Consider the following 16,108-nt stretch of genomic DNA (forward strand, 5'->3'; position numbering starts at 1 on the left):
CTAGCTTCCCATCCCATTACAGTATTTTTGTTGTTTTTTTTTTGCTGCACTCTTTGATGCATTTAATTTTTTTTTTTTGCCAACAGCATTCTTTTGTATTATGGTGATTTGTTTGGGGTTTTTACAATTCTTCTTGCAATGCAAAAAAATAAAACGAAAAACTCTAATAGATGATGGTTTTAAGCATTTTTCTCATTTTTTTCTCTTCTGGTGCAGTTTCGTTGGTGCGCGTGTTGATGCCTTTCGCAATGCTCGTCTCTCGTCTGTTTTCCAAATAAAACTTAATTTTCTTTGTGTCCAAGGATGCGCTACAATTATTTCCATAATAAAGATAAAAGCAGACAAAAGAATGCCGAAGAGGAAAATAATGAATGCACTTTGTAGATGGTCCAGTGTAAGCACAATTTCAGAGCCTGTGTGTCGACAGATTGTCATGGAAAAAAAAGAGAGAAAAACATAAAAAAAAACATTTAAAAGAGGATAAACATTAAATTAAATGATTGAAAAAAAGAATTAGAGATGAATGGATGGAAGTTTTGCTTGAATAGATTGAAATGTATCCTGCTATGAAAAAAAATGTTTTCTCTTATTCTAATTAAAATTTTTGTTTTGTTTTTTACTTCCAGGTGAGCTATTTTACGAGACTTGATAAAAGGGGATTTCGTTTAATTATAAATGAATGGACAGACTGTAAGTACTTTAATGTTTGACGTTGAAGTGGAAAAGTTTTTTATTTGCGAATTAAACATAAGAACAAACATTTTCTAACTAATTTAATTTAAAAAAGTACAAAAAAAAAAAATTAAATTTTAAAAGAGAAAAAAAAATAGAAAAAAGTTTATTTAAAAAAAAAAAATAAATTAATTGACGAATAATTGAATTTAATTAATTAATTTAAGATTAATTTACTTGAATTTTAAAAAAATATATAGAAAGCTGAATAAATTAATTTAAACAAAATTTATATCGAAATTTGACTAAAAATAGTAAAGAGTCTTAAAAAATACCTTTATTAATATTTCAAAATTTAATATTTGAGTCAAAAATAATTTTTTAATTAAAAAAATTAAAATTTAACGAAAAAAAACCATAAAATTATATAAAAATCAACTATTTTAAATAAAAATAGAATTTTACTACATTTTAAATAAATGAGAATTAAAAAAAAAACTATAAAAAAGGGAAAAAATAAAATACATTACTTCGAACTAAAAAATCTTTTAAGAAATGAAAATATTTTTTTCAACCAGCAAAAGAGCAATAAAGATATAACGTTTGCAACAACACGACAAACAAGGGGTCTAATATTATTAATTTTGTTAAGATATTTTCTCTAATAATTGGATTAAACATAATCTGCCCTTTTTCATCCGTTTCCCTTTTTTCTCTAAAAATAAAGTCATTAAAGCCTGTTCCTACAAATAAAATAAAATTAAAGGAGAAAATAAAACTGATTTTAAACGCATACAAAACCGGAGCCCACGTCTCTCTATCTTATTTATTACGGTCTATAAGTTAAATTGTTTTTTATTTTTCACAAAAAACTTACAAAAAGGGGGCAAAATTGGCATTTTATACATTACATTACCCAATTTAGTGTTGATCCCCCATAGAATTCGCATTTCAGTTAGAACATGTAGACAAAGAGCAACAGCCTTTATTGGTTTAAATGAATCCTTTATGAATAACATGAGGAAACGACGAGCGAAAAAATATTCACAGAGACATTTTAAAATGAAAAAAAAAAATCTAAAAAACGAGAGAAAGTTAAACATACAGCTTTTGAAACCAATTTACATGGCCTAACTGGAAAAATATTTACAGATAAGCTTTTGTAACATTAACGCATTAAATTTTGTGTCAATATAGGCAAACACTCACACACGAGACACAACGACGACGACGACGAAAGACAATGCGAGTCCTGAATAAATTTTAAAGCAAAACAAAAGCTTATTTGTCGTTCATGCAAGGCATGTATATTTTAATGCTTCTCGGAAACAAACAACAAATTTGCTCTTGTTATTTTGAAAGTTTAGCGCAATTCACGCAAAGTAGATCCTTGTTAATGGAAAATATGTACAAAGCCCGACTAACGTTTTTTTGGCCTTTAGATTAGAAAGAGCCATTGTTCAACGAAAAAAAAAATGGTAATTCGTTACAATGAAAAGGTGGAACAATGTCTTGTACTAAATGTCAAACGGAGCTCAGGGTGCGATTTTTTTTCTACTGAAAAAATATTTTTTTTTAAGAAATCCTTCGCGTTTTTGACGCAAATTTGCCGGAAACCCCAAATAGAGGAAGATCCTTTTTCTGTTTTTGTTGCCCTGTCAAACAAAACAACTTGTTGTCGCAGCAGATCAACAAGCCGCCGTCTATGCGTAGGTTAAAACCGTCTTTGTGTAGGCGTTTACATTGTTTCGCGACAACTTTTGTTTTGGTTTGTTTTTGTTCCTTCATGTTTGACATTAGGTGGCACTACGTCGTTAGTTGTGACAAAAAAGGTGAAACGTTTTGTTTTTCCATTAAATTTTAAGTGATTTTAGGCCGTCCAAATTTTTTAAGTTTTTGTCACGATTTTTTTCTTGTAAAATAAACATTAAAAAAAATAAATTAAAAATAATAAAATTAAAAATCTTTTTTTTATTCATTATTTTAAAATAATTAAAATAAATATTATTTTAAAATAAATTTTTTTATTTTTTTTTTATTTTTAATATAATTAATAATTTTACCGCATTTAATTTTTTATATTTTAAAAAAATAATAAAATTAAAAATAAATTAAAATTTTTTAAAATATTTTTTTATTTTTAAAAAAATAAAATCATAAAAAAAAATCTAATAATATTTAATTAAAAAAAAAATCATAAAAAATGTTAATTAAAAAAAAATATTTTAAATTTTTTTCAAAATAGTTCAAACCCTAAATTTTTGATATTTTTTAAATTTTATTTTATTTTATTTATTTATTTATTTTTTTTTTAATTTTTTTTAAATAATTTAGAATGAACCTTAAAAAATAAAAATCTTTGATAAAATTTTTACTTTTTTTATTTTTGGGTTTTAAAATGGGGCAAGAGACAAAAAATCAAAAAAATATTTTGAGCGGCCTTATTACTTAAAAAATTCTAAAGGACAAAGGAAAATTGACACACATTCAGTCTAGGGCGAATGTTTGAAAATAATAGCGACGTTAATGGAATTAAATTTCACTTCAATCAACTTTTTGACAAAGATTATTCTGTCACAAAGTTTTTAGACGCTCTAGGATATTGATGGAATTTTATTAAAATATCTGATTCCACGTTTTAACTTCTGAATAAATAAGCGTTTTCCATAATTCCTTTTTTTAATATTTTAAAACCGTTTTACCTGATTTTTTATTTTATATTTTATCTTATCTCATCCTCGAACGACTAGACGAACAAGAGAGGAAAATATAAATAGGAGAAGCTTTTAATGGAAATTATACACCATTTTAATATCAATAATTTTTGTTATGATATTGAAGTGAAAGGAAAAACGAACGAACAAGCTAGAAAAAATTCCTTCAACAGCAAAAAATAATCCACTTATCACTCCCCTTTTCTTTCACGTTTTTTTTTCATGTTTAGTTGCAAAAAGTGCTGTAGAAATACAAAATTGTGGTGTAGTGATAATAATATTATCTAGATTCCATACACATTCACTTTAATTTCTTCTTTGAGCTGTGCCGACAACAATTTAAGGTAAATGAGACTGACTGGAATATTTTTCGTGTGTGTGTGCTTACTCGTGTGTGTTGCATTTTGTCTGGATGCAAAGAAAAGAGAAGAAAATGGGCAGCTAAATTGGATTAAGATATCGTTTCTTGCAGAACTAACTATGTGTTTGGCGTTTGGAATTTAGTCGGTTTTAACAAGAAAAGTAGAGCATTGTAATCCAAATGTCTCGCCAAAAGCTTATATGAAAACACGATATCTTGCTAAGCTCAGACGAATTTAATTTTTAAAGCTGATTTTATTTTTTTTTTTTAAATCTGGATTGAGATTCGAAAAATTTGAATTGTACCTTTAAAATTAATTAATTAAAAATTCAAAGTCAAAAATTAAATAATTTTTTTAATTTAATTAAAAAGTTCAGAACTTTTATTTTTTTAATTTTATTTTATTTAAATAAAATAATTATTTTTTTTTTGTTTATTTTTGATTTTTCTTTTATTTAAATAAAATTACTACTTTTTATATTTTTTAAAATTTTTTATAAAAATAATTAATTATTTTTATTTCTTTAAAAAAAATAATTTTTAAAATATTTTTATTTTTTTTTTTTTTTGTAATTTTACCCGATTTTCACATTTAAATAAATTCTAATAAATAACTCATACCTCAAATTTTTTCGAGTTATGTAAAAAAACATGGCGACAAGCAGTCGTCTCCATTTTCAAACAGAAGTCAACAAACTTTTTGTCATATAAGATGAAATATATGACATAATAAAACATTATTTATTTAACAAAAAAAGCAAAAAATTAAGCATTATTTTCTAGAAAATGAATCGGAAATAGGTTTTCTCATTTTCCTCTGAGAAATCGTCCATCCATGAGGATTCGTAATACAAAAAAGGGAAAGAAAAACAGGAAAAAGCACTACTCATGCTCCGTATTCCTGCATTGTATTAAAAGAAGAAGAAGATAATGCTTGTTGAATTTTTATTATAAATTTCTTATAAGCAAAAAATATGAATGTCTAGATTTGTTCCTACATGTCCTTTGCTACAGCTCACTTGCCAAACGAGACTCTGAGCAACAAAAAAAAATATAAAGTAATAATATAAAAACATATATCCACAACGACGAGTGGCATGAGAAAATATTTTGTATGAGGAAGAACCTCTATTCATTTATTTTATTTTATTTAAAAAAAATACTTGTACACAATGGAAGAAAATGTGGAAAGCTGTACCGGAAATACGGTTCGGTAAACACTCAGCTTTTTTCTCCAACATTTGTTGTTCTTTCGAATAAAGTAAATGTATTTTGTGTTTAGCTTCTGAAATACAATTGCAAAAAAGCAAATCTCTTTACTAGAGGCTGTGTGTGTGTGTGTTTGAGTAAATAGACAACAAACAATAAAAATAGAAAATATCCTGCAACGTCTTTGTAAATATAATAATAAAAGAGTCGAATAAATTTTGGATTAAAGGATTTAGTAAGAGCACGGGAAAAAACAATACAAAGGGCCACGTCAGATTTTTTTTGTAAGCAGGGTAAACGTGTTACATTATGCTCTTGAAAAAAGTGAGTATCAAGAAATTTTGTTTAATTTTCAAAAAAAATAAAAATTAAAAATTGAGATTAAAAAAATAATTTAAAAAATATTAATGACAATTAATTTTTTTTCAAAAATAAAAAATTAATAAAATTAAGAATTTTAAATTTAAAAAGAATATTTTTGAATTTTATAAAAAAATATTTAGACGAAAATAATTTTTTTTTCAATAAAATTATTTAAATAATTGAAATTATATTTTAATAAAAAATTATTTAAAATTTAATTAATTTAAAAATTAGTAAATGAGGCGAATTTACATTTGATAAATTTGACGACATTTTTGATTTTATTTTATTTGTTAAAAAATGGGTTTCAGGTCAAAAGTAGAAAATCTCATATTTCATTGGTCAACGTTTCGGATAAATTTATTATTCATCATCAGGGCTTTATAAAGAACCATAATTTTAAGAAATTTAAAAAATGTCAAGTTTTTTAACAAATTTTTTATGTTATTTTGTTAAAAATCTGTCATTTTTTTAAATTTCCTAAAATTATTGTCTTTAAAGTCGAGCTTAATTTTTTTTTTACCTGTAATAAATCTTTTTTGCTTGGTTTGGATTAATTAGAATAGATTTTAAGCCCTAAATCCCTTTTTAAAAAAATTTGGACCTATTTCAAAGAATTTGTTCTACACAATGTTCAGAACTTCAGTTTTTTAAACCTTAGAGTAAATTTACTGGTGGTTAAAAGTATAAAATAAAACATTTTGGTCCAATTGTTTTTTGAGTAACTAAAAAACAGTTTGATGTTCACGGTCCATGTAAGAAAGAAACAATAATAAAAGTCTCGTCGAGCAAGATTTCTCTATTAAATGTAAAAAAATAAAGAATTATGACTTAATTAAAAATTGGATTACGGCATAAAAAGGGATTCTATATTAAAAATTGCAACTGTTACACAGCTTTTGCTCGAAATAAAACTTAATTTATTATCCATTGTGTAATAAAAAAATGTAAACGACTGTAGAAGATTTATTTTTGCTTGTAACGAAATGGTGACGCCAGGTCAATTGTATTCTCTATATCTCCCTTTTTACATCACGAAAACGATATTGAAGAATGAAAAAAGAGGTGATTCAATGCACGTGCCTCTCCGATCAATTTTTATATTCATTTCCCAACAAAAAAAAAACACATCAAGACGAATGATAGAATATTGACATCTTGACCCACATAGACACATTTTTCAAGTATTTTCTTACCCTGTTCCTGGAATTCCTCGTCCTCATTGTGTTCGACCGTATTTATAATCCTCTGCAAAATGGTTGTATTGAATTTAAAATCGTCCATTAGTTTATATGTCAAACCCATGTCGTTTATATTGCTCAGCACTCTGTTGAATTCCTGCAGCAGGGGAAAGCCTTTTACACGAAAGAAACGAAAAAAGTGGCAGAAAGGATTATTTATTGTTAAATACTCTCCTTTAACGGAGGGATATTGAAAAAAAAAGTGACTGTCTGTCAAATAAATGGCACTTTTGATTAAAATATACCTTTTTCACATATGATTTCGACCGCACTGGAAAAGACGTTCAGCGATACGCCATGCATGTAGCTCTCGTACTGGTGTTGTCGTTGCACATATTGACGCGAAAGTAAGGCACTCGAGTTACCACGAATAATCCGCTTTAACGTGCTGATCGACGGCTGAAAGTTTTCCGATACATTGTACAAACTCAGCACATGTTTATCCTGTTCGTCGTCGTTGTCGAACCAGTCGGCGCTTTCAAGTGGACCGCCTCAAAGAGCATTAAGTTGATTAGATTAGAACAGATACGTCCGGATTATAAACTTACCAATCGGTAATTCCTCGTCGAGTATCTCCTCAATTGAGTCAATTTGGTAGTCACGAAGGGCACCTGTGAACACCGTGATGAGTTTTGACGTGTAAATTGTGTTGACGTTCAAGGCAAAAAGTGTCAGGAACCCAAAAAATATTCTGAGCGTGAGATAATTAGGACGGTTGTTTGTTGAAACTCCTGAAAAATATTAAGTAATGTTGTTTTTCCGATGAAAAAGACCCTCACGTTTATCTAATGTACTTTTGAATGCGTTGTAGGTACATAGTTGGAAAGTATGTACATAAAGTGGATATAAGGAAATCCCTCATGAATAGGTCGATACAATGATCAAAAATGTTTCAATTTTTTTAGAATTTTTAAAAGCTCTTTTACGCTTCCATTTGTCTTAAAAAATTTTAATAAAAAGAAAAGGAAACAAAAATTTTTTAAAAATAAATTTATTTTTTTTTTACTATTTTTTAACGTTTTATTAATTATTTTTATTTTTTTTTAATAATTTTTTTGCTATTTTTAACGTTTTTGAGTCTTAAAAGATTTTTATCTTAATATTTTTTTATTTTTTGATTTTTTTTTTTGACTTTTTTAAAATATTTTTATTTTTTTTAAATTTATGTAACTTTTTTTAATTTTTAATATATTTTTTTTTTTAATTTTGATTTTTCAAATTTTTTAATTTTTAAAAGTAAAAAAAATTAAATTAACGTGGATTATTCGATGTCGATTTTTTATAGTTTCATTTTTTTATGATTTTTTCATGACCTAATTTTTTTTTAGAATTTTCTAAAGAAAAATTCCCATTTATAATATAGGAAATAATTTATTGTTTTTACTAAATATTATTTAGATTTTATTTAAAAAATGAAATAGGAGACATACAAGAGCCAATTTGTTTGTCTGAAATTCTTTGAATATTTTTTGAAAAACAAAATTAAAAATTTTCAACTTAAAAAATGTCAATTAAAAAAAATCTTAAAAATTTGAAAATCGCTTTCCCGCTAATTCAAATAAAAAAGTGATAAATTATGTAAAAAATGCTATTTACTCGCAATTTACGTAGAAAATGTAGGTGAATCATTTTTCTTTATTGCTTCTGCCTTATAAACACCAATTGGCTCTTAAGACTCTGATGATGATGTTGTTGATGATAATACAAGCATTTGAATAAATTTATTTTATATTTTCTGTGTGTGTCGTAAAAAAAATATTTTTTTTTATGCAAAACCATCCTATTTACGTATGCACAACAAGTAAGATAAATAGATGATGTATGGATGGATGGTTCTTAACAAAATATTTATTTTAGAAAGAGAAAACTTTTTCCGCTTCAAGTTTTAAATTGACGTTATCCGGTTTGATGTGGCCGGACAGCCCATATACACCTACACACAAACTGCAAGATAAATAAATACTTTTGTGAAAAATATTATTCATTCAACAGATAGAGTCCCTAAGTATGATGTAGGGTGAAAATTTTTTTTGAATAATAAACATCTTCTGACGACGACACGAAGCCCATCGAGGCGACAAACATGCATAAAAAAATTATTCATTCCGGATAAAAACATAAAAAAGAGAAAAAATAAATGTAACTTAATCAACATCTTGCCTAAATATACAATTTTTTCTGTCTTTTTTGAATTTTGATCACTTATCTCACGAATGACAATAACAATGATGAAGTATGAAGGTCATTATCGTCATTTTCCTTTTTTTATTTCTCTCTCGAATTTCGCATTTATAGATGATTTACGGTCAAAACTCAAAGAATAAGAGGAGAAATTATTTACGGTTAAGAGAAAATGCTCTTTTTGAGTGCGATGATGTAAACAGCCACAGGTGTGAGAAGTAAAATGAAACGATTTTTTCTCCACTCAAGGATATCCATTACTTAACACAATCTTTTTGCTTTTTAAACGAGTGATACTTTTTTTTTACAAAAGTGCTTACCCAAAAATACGGACCATGAATTCATGAGGCAAGTAGAAAAACGTCGATGGGGTGGGTCTTCTGGCAATGCACGACCAAAGATGAACCAAGAAATTGCTGCAAGGAAAAGTACCACGAAAAATGCACTCCAAGTTTCCATTTGAAAAATTCGGATGAGACCTTTCCAGCGTGCTTCGTAAGGAGCAGTAGCCACAAACCTGAAATAATTTAAAATTTTATTTTATTAAAATTTTAAATAATAATTAAAAATTATGTTTAAAAAAATTATTTTAAGATTTAAAAAAAATAATATTTTTATAAAAAATTAAAAATTATATTTTTGAATTTTTTGTTTGTAATTTAAATTTACGTTTTTTATTTTTTTGGTTTTTAAAAATATATTCATTTTTATATTTATTTTTTTTTTAAAAAAATAAAAAGAAAAATCTTCAAAATCCCAAAAAAAAAATTTTTGAAAAAAAAATTTAGAAAAAAAATAAATAAATAAAAATTTATAAATAAATAATTTAAAGTTTTTTTTAATTTTATGAAAATTTTTTTTTTAATTTTTTTTAATAATTTAATGTTTAATTATTTTACTATTTAATCAATAAATAAAATAAAGTAAGCTGAAATATTTTTAAAAAATCTAAAATGGTTAAAAATAAAATTAAAATTAAATTTTTCCGTTAATTAATATTTATTTTTAATTTCAAAAAAATTACGAAATTTTCAAAAATTTAAAAAAAAAATTCAAAATTAATTTTTTATATATTTTTTTTGTTTCCGAATTTCTATCGTTGTGATCAAATTTTGCAACTTAAAAAAATCTAAATATTTGCATCTCCTTCCTAGCTGAAAGCAGATACCAATCGCCTTTGGACACTATTTTCCATTATCTTATTATTCCATTATATTTTTTTTTATTTCAAGAAAATCTCATCAAACTCGAAGGAGACAAGAATCTGATTTACTATTGTTTTCCTATTATTGTCGTAACTGAGAGCATCCGCACAAAACTAAAATTATATTATTTTATTTGTTGACAACTTGACAATATAATCAAAGAAAGAGAGATTCGCATGGCGGAAAAATCAGATTACGTCTTCGCTCCACAAATGATTGTACAATGAGACTTGTGAACAAAGGAACAAAAGAGGGATAAGCTAATAATGGAGCTTCAACTGCTTATTTGGATAATTTTCTCTTTTGTGCGTGACAACCATAAATTTCCATACAACCGCACGCTGTTGTCGTCCGCAAAACCTCAACCGCGAAATTATTTTTTGCATTATTATTATACGTAATTGTCACTCAACTCCATTTTTAAGGCTACCTACCATGTGTAATCAATTTGAAAAATGGGCATTGTTGGCCCGAAATCTCCGTGTACTTCGTGATCTGGAAAGAAACCGCCGACAATGAAATCGCACTCATCTTGGCGTATTTTTCCGAGAAGATGGGACCATCCGACGCCCGTGTCGATTATCTCGCCGCGATCTTGAGTGCTGGGAAAACAAGTGACATTCACCTAAAAATATAAATAAATATATAAAAAGTTGTCGTTCTGAGAATGATGAAATATGTTACCGCATTTCGATTTCGCTATATTTGATTTTTTAACCACGTGGTTTAGTAAATTTTTTAGATCACTAAACTAAGTCAACCACGTGGTTTTTTTAAATTTTCTAACCACATTTTTTTAACCCACGTGACCAAATTTATTTTTGAACTACTAAATTTACTTAATTTGATTCAAATAATTTTTTATTTTAATTTTAATTTATAATTTTTTTAAACCACGTGGTTAAAAGGTTTAAAAAATTCAAGAAAATATTTCGAAAATATAAATAAACCACGTGATTAAAAAAGTATTAAAACCACGTGGTTGAAAATTTAATAAACCTAGTTGTTTAAAAATAAATTTGGTCACGTGGTTGACAAATGAATCAAACCACGTGGTTAAAAATTAAACTGTTCATAAGGCAAAAATTTAATAAACCACGTGATCAAAAAAATAATTTTTTAACCAGTTTAAATTTTAACCACGTGGTTTGAATCAAATTTTAACCACGTGACTTAATTAATTCAACAAAAATTAATTTAACCACGTGACCTTGCCCAATTCCGTCAAACCGATAAAAGTACCGCATTTTTTCTTCGAAATGCGGTAAAAATACTTCCGTTCCGTGTTTGATTGAAGGGAATTCATTAATTAAAAGAACACAAACACAGAAGTTAATTAAAAGCGACAAAGAACCTTCGTTCGTCCTTACCTTGAATGCCATGACAGATTTCAGCAGACTCACAACACTAATCTCCAAGCCGGTCTTACATCTATCATCATTAACGAATGGCTCGGCAACGCGTGCACACACATTGAAGGTACAGGTCCGCATTGTCTTCGGTACCTTTGGCAGATTTATTTTGAAATAGGTTAACGCTGGCTGCGCAAACACACCGTTAACACATTGTCCCACGGAAATTGGCTTCATTTTACCTGTTTTGTCGCGATGAGAGGAAAAACAACGTGAGACCGTGTGCATGTTTTATTGCCGCCGACATGATTTGCATATTAATTATTCAGCAACTAAATTAGTTGAATTTTCATGTTGTGTAACAACGTCACTTTTACACGTGTGTGACATCTCGTCGCGCGAATCCACTTGCATCTGCTACACAACATTTACATGCATTATTGAGTGAATTTCGAGCAAATCCAATTTAGAATCGCATTTCTAAAAGGGAATTTTCTAAAATATTTATAGCCGAGATTGGTTCAAACCATTTTTGGTTGCTGCTGCATAAATCAATTCCGGACACATTTTGATGGTTTTTTATTGTGCCGAATCATCGCTAAATATTTTCGGATTCAATCAAAAATTAAACATACATACCGCACTCATTTTCATCGCCGTGATACGGATCGCCGGTGTACAACTCGTATTGCGTGACCCGTGTACCAAATGCAAAAATAACGTTTACCGAATGGTGGCCGATGAACATAAAGTGCAGCACTTTCATCGCAAGCTTTTTGCCATCCGCGTCGTGCTCGAAACCGGGATGCCCATTTGGATTATTAAATAAAATTATGAATTTGCCATACGGATTCCATGTCGCTAGTTTGCTTAAATTGTGTAGAATTTTTTCCAGCTGCGACCGCGACAAGCCAGCAAAGAAATGTGAGTGTGCAAAGGGAAAAGAGAACGAGATAAAATAAAAATTATTGAAAATAAAAATAGATTTGAGCGTATTTTAAGGCAAAAATTTTATTTTTGGAAAATTATTTTAATTTTTTTAATTTTAATTTATTTTTTTTTTTAATTTAATTTAATTTAATTAAATTTTTAATTTAAATTAGTTGATTAATTTAATTATTAATTTAAAATAAATTATATTTAATTTAATTAAATATAAAAATTAAATTATATTAGTTTTTTTAAATTTTGATGAGAATTTTTTCAATACCTAATTTTTTTAATAATTTAATTTAAAAAAATAAAATTATTTTAATGTGATTTAATTAAAAATTTTAATTTAGATTTAATTAAATTTAATTTAATTTTATTTGATTGTATTTCATGATATTTTATGAAAATTTCTTTCGATTTTTTTTAATTAAATTAATTTAAAAAAAAATAATAAAAATTTTTGAAATTAAAAATTTAGTTTAAAAAATCGATTATTTTTATGTTTTATTTAAAAAAGATTTTTTTAAACAATTTTTTTTTTCTTTAAAAAATTCTCTTTTAAATGGCCATCTAGATTTTTCTAAATTTCCACTAAAAGCACGCATTCGCATTTTTTTTAAAGCTTTGTAGCTCCTAAGGGAAGCTTAAATATTTTTTCGTATCTTTCATAAAACATCGGACATTTCCCACTTTAACTATTCCATTTTATTACGAAATAAATTGCGGCCTATCGTAAATCAGTAAATTATATCCGGTCTCCAAAGGGATACGAGAGCTGCTGTAATTGCGAGAAGGTATTAAAATAAAAAATATGACTGCAAAAAAAAAATTAAAATGGAAATAGAATAGTTTATGCTATCATGTTACATATTTTTTTTTCTCGTATCGCATTACAACAACAAGGACCAGAGCCACTCGAGATGAGAAAAAGAGACGATGCAGGTGCTGTTTGTTTATTTGATTAAATAATAACGGCTGGTGTGTGCATGCGAATGGAAAATGTTTGTAAATGTCGAAAATTTTATGATGCTAAAACGTTTAACACAGTTTGTTTGTGTAACAAAATTATGATAAGAGAAACCTTTTATGCCTCGTAGAGCACGTTGATTTGCATATATTCAGACTCGACAGAATTTTAGAGTTTACTTAATGCAGAGAGGAATGGATGTTTGCAAATGCAAAGAGATGACTGATAAAAAAAAGGGGCAGAATATGCATCGCATGATATTTTAACTCACTTTTGTAGCAATTAGAAGCAAAATGTTTATCTGCATTTTTTTTCATGTGCGACTCAAAGGAAAAAGTGTAATTACCTGCGTTTGTTTGAAATGAAATTCGAGGAAATCAGATTTATGAAAAAGCTGAATGTCAGAAAAAAATGCCATTCAGAAAAAAATCTACGAAAAATTCGTATCTTTCATAAAACATCGGACATTTCCCACTTTAACTATTCCATTTTAAAAATAAATTGCCTATCGTCATTTTTTGTAAAGAATTTTAAAAAACCACCTTGTTTTTAGTAAATAAAGAGAATAAAAAAAAAATAAAGAATTAAAAAAAAAAGTAAAAAAAAGAGGATAAAAAAAAATAAATTTAAATTTTTTTTTTGATTAAATAATAATTTTTCAAGTTAAAATTTTGATGAAAAATTAGCAAAAGGAAAATAATAACAATTAAAAAAAATATCAGAAAAAATTAAAAATAAAAAAAACCAATGAACTTTTTTCAGAATATTATTGAAGATTATATATGAAAAATTGTAGAAAAAATCGTGTACATTTTTTTAATATTAAAAAAAATTAATTCACAAAAATTGAAAAATTTATAAAAATCCAATTGATAAAATTTTTATCGTTTTTCGTATAATTAGAGAATGCTTTGAATGTTCTTTTATTTTAAAAATAAAAAATTAAAATAAAATAAAAATTAAATAATTAATCAATTTAATAGATAAATAGTTAATAAAGTTTATAAATTAATCCAAAAATGGAATAATACTTTTTAAAATAATTAGTTTGTCCCTAAGAAAAAAAAATAACAAATTATGATTAAGTAGGTCATTTGCCGCTAACCACTTAATTTTTTTTTCTTTGTGTTAGTAAACAATCTGATTCGCGCGAAAGGTCATGCAAAGATGAACTTTATGAACCACCTCAAGGGCATATAAAAGTTTATCCCAAAGTTATAATTGATCACAAATAGATTCCTTTGCAGCTTACCAGCCAAAATAACTTTGATTAAACACAAAATCGATTCCGCCGGAAAAAAACAACTCAATTTATCTTGATTTTCGCAAGAAATAAACAAAATAATATTTAACACACAGAGTAACGCAGAATTACATCTAATTAAGAAAGATGATGATGCGATTACAATAGAAAATTGGCCAATGTGGCAAAGGATGATAAATGACAATGTGCTTGTTTTTTCCGTCATATTTTTCTCTCTCGATTTTTCGTATTAATGTGATTATTAATGAAAATGAAAAAAGAAAACGAAGGGACATGGAAAGTCATTCTTCAATAATTAAGAGTCCACGAAGACATGCTAAAATTAAATGGCTTCAAGAGGAAATCGTAAAAGGATAAAATGAAAGAAGAAGATGAAAAATAAATAAAATAGATTAAGTTTTCGAAGCGCAATGCTTACATAACGAAATTAAAGACGCTCATTCATAATTTATTCCATTTAATGTCTTTTTATCTTCATTTTTTTCCTTCCACGTAGGTTGATCCATCACCGTGAAAGTCCTTTTGAATCGCAATGAATTCAATCGAATAATTGATATAAATATTTAACTGTTTCAGAAATTGGATGACGGTGCTTGAAGTGTTATTGAAAGCGAGTTCAATATTATTTTGCAATTGAATAGATCAAGTGGAAAGGGTAGAAATTTGCAATTAAAAATTAAATTGTTGATTTTTTTTTCAATGAACTCTTTTTTATGTACTTTACGCGCGCAGATTTTATAGCTTGTCGTGTTTTACGTCTTTGGAACGCTTTTATTGCTCTTTGATGACACTTTTATCATTATTGTCTTATTTTAATGGCTTTTAATTATTATTTTAATACTTCTACTTACCCCTTCGAAGGAATCGACTACCATCAAGTAAAAATCCGTCGGCACGCGGGTTGAATGATGTTTGATGAATGATGTTTTGAAAATTTTGTCAAAGTCTGTGTTGGAGAGGACTCTTAATTGCATTCTAATGAAATAAAAAAAATAATATTTATTGAATATTTTTTTCAAAAGTTCATTTATGAAAAAAGTTCAATAAAAATTAAAATTATTTAATTAAATATTTTTTTTAATAAATTAATATTTTTCAAATAGTGTGGTGATAAAATAAAAAATAAATTAAAATACAAATTTAAGTAAAAAATTAATTTTAAAAAATATTATATTTAATTTTTTTTTTAAATTAATAAATTTTAAAAAATTTAAATAAATTTAGATAATTGTCAAAATGAAATAATTTTTTTTATTAAATAGGTATCTTTGAAATTAAAAAAAAAAAAATAAAAATATTTTTTTTCTGTTAAAAAATCGAACTCATAACCTTAAAAAACTTCATTAAAATTTTCCTACCTACCTCTCACTCTCATTGGAGTTCATGAGATTCTCGTGCACACTCATCAAATATGCTTCGGGAATTTCGGCAGCTGGCGATGATAAGCCATGATTATAAATAATCGCCAAATTCGGTATGTGCTCTTTGCTTGGCGAACGAAAATATGCCTTTGATAACTCTTGTAAACATTGTGTTCCGGCATTTATTGCCGCAGGTCCGCTGGCATACGGATCTCGTAGCACAGTAACAGCCATGACCATGGTAAAAATTTGCCAGAAAATTATTTGTTGTACAAACACGAAGTG

At 26.7% G+C, this 16,108-nt stretch overlaps 2 protein-coding genes across 2 annotated transcripts in view; one reads left to right on the forward strand and one right to left on the reverse strand.

Annotated features, from left to right (window-relative positions):
* Positions 1–16,108, forward strand: part of LOC134827174 (protein NDNF) — a 76,066-nt gene that overhangs the window by 43,507 nt on the left and 16,451 nt on the right. The gene's annotated exons all lie outside the window — the stretch shown is intronic.
* Positions 193–16,063, reverse strand: LOC134828038 (uncharacterized). The gene is made up of 10 exons (XM_063840983.1): positions 15,825–16,063; positions 15,314–15,437; positions 11,938–12,193; positions 11,317–11,540; positions 10,381–10,571; positions 9,062–9,258; positions 7,109–7,291; positions 6,806–7,051; positions 6,516–6,674; positions 193–413 (listed from the first exon to the last, which is right to left on the reverse strand). The coding sequence occupies exons 1-10, from the start codon at positions 16,061–16,063 to the stop codon at positions 193–195; spliced, it is 2,040 nt and encodes a 679-aa protein (XP_063697053.1).

Source organism: Culicoides brevitarsis, chromosome 1, assembly GCF_036172545.1.
Source record: "Culicoides brevitarsis isolate CSIRO-B50_1 chromosome 1, AGI_CSIRO_Cbre_v1, whole genome shotgun sequence".
In the NCBI taxonomy this organism is placed as follows: Eukaryota; Metazoa; Arthropoda; class Insecta; order Diptera; family Ceratopogonidae; genus Culicoides; species Culicoides brevitarsis.

Coding starts and splice junctions, on each gene's coding strand:
- LOC134828038 (XM_063840983.1), bottom strand. CDS start 16,063: ATGGTCATGGCTGTTACTGTGCTACGAGATCCGTATGCCAGCGGACCT. Junction 11,541..11,937: donor CGGCGATGAAAATGAGTGCG/GTATGTATGTTT, acceptor GCGACAAAACAG/GTAAAATGAAGCCAATTTCC. Junction 9,259..10,380: donor TTTCAAATTGATTACACATG/GTAGGTAGCCTT, acceptor AAATTATTTCAG/GTTTGTGGCTACTGCTCCTT.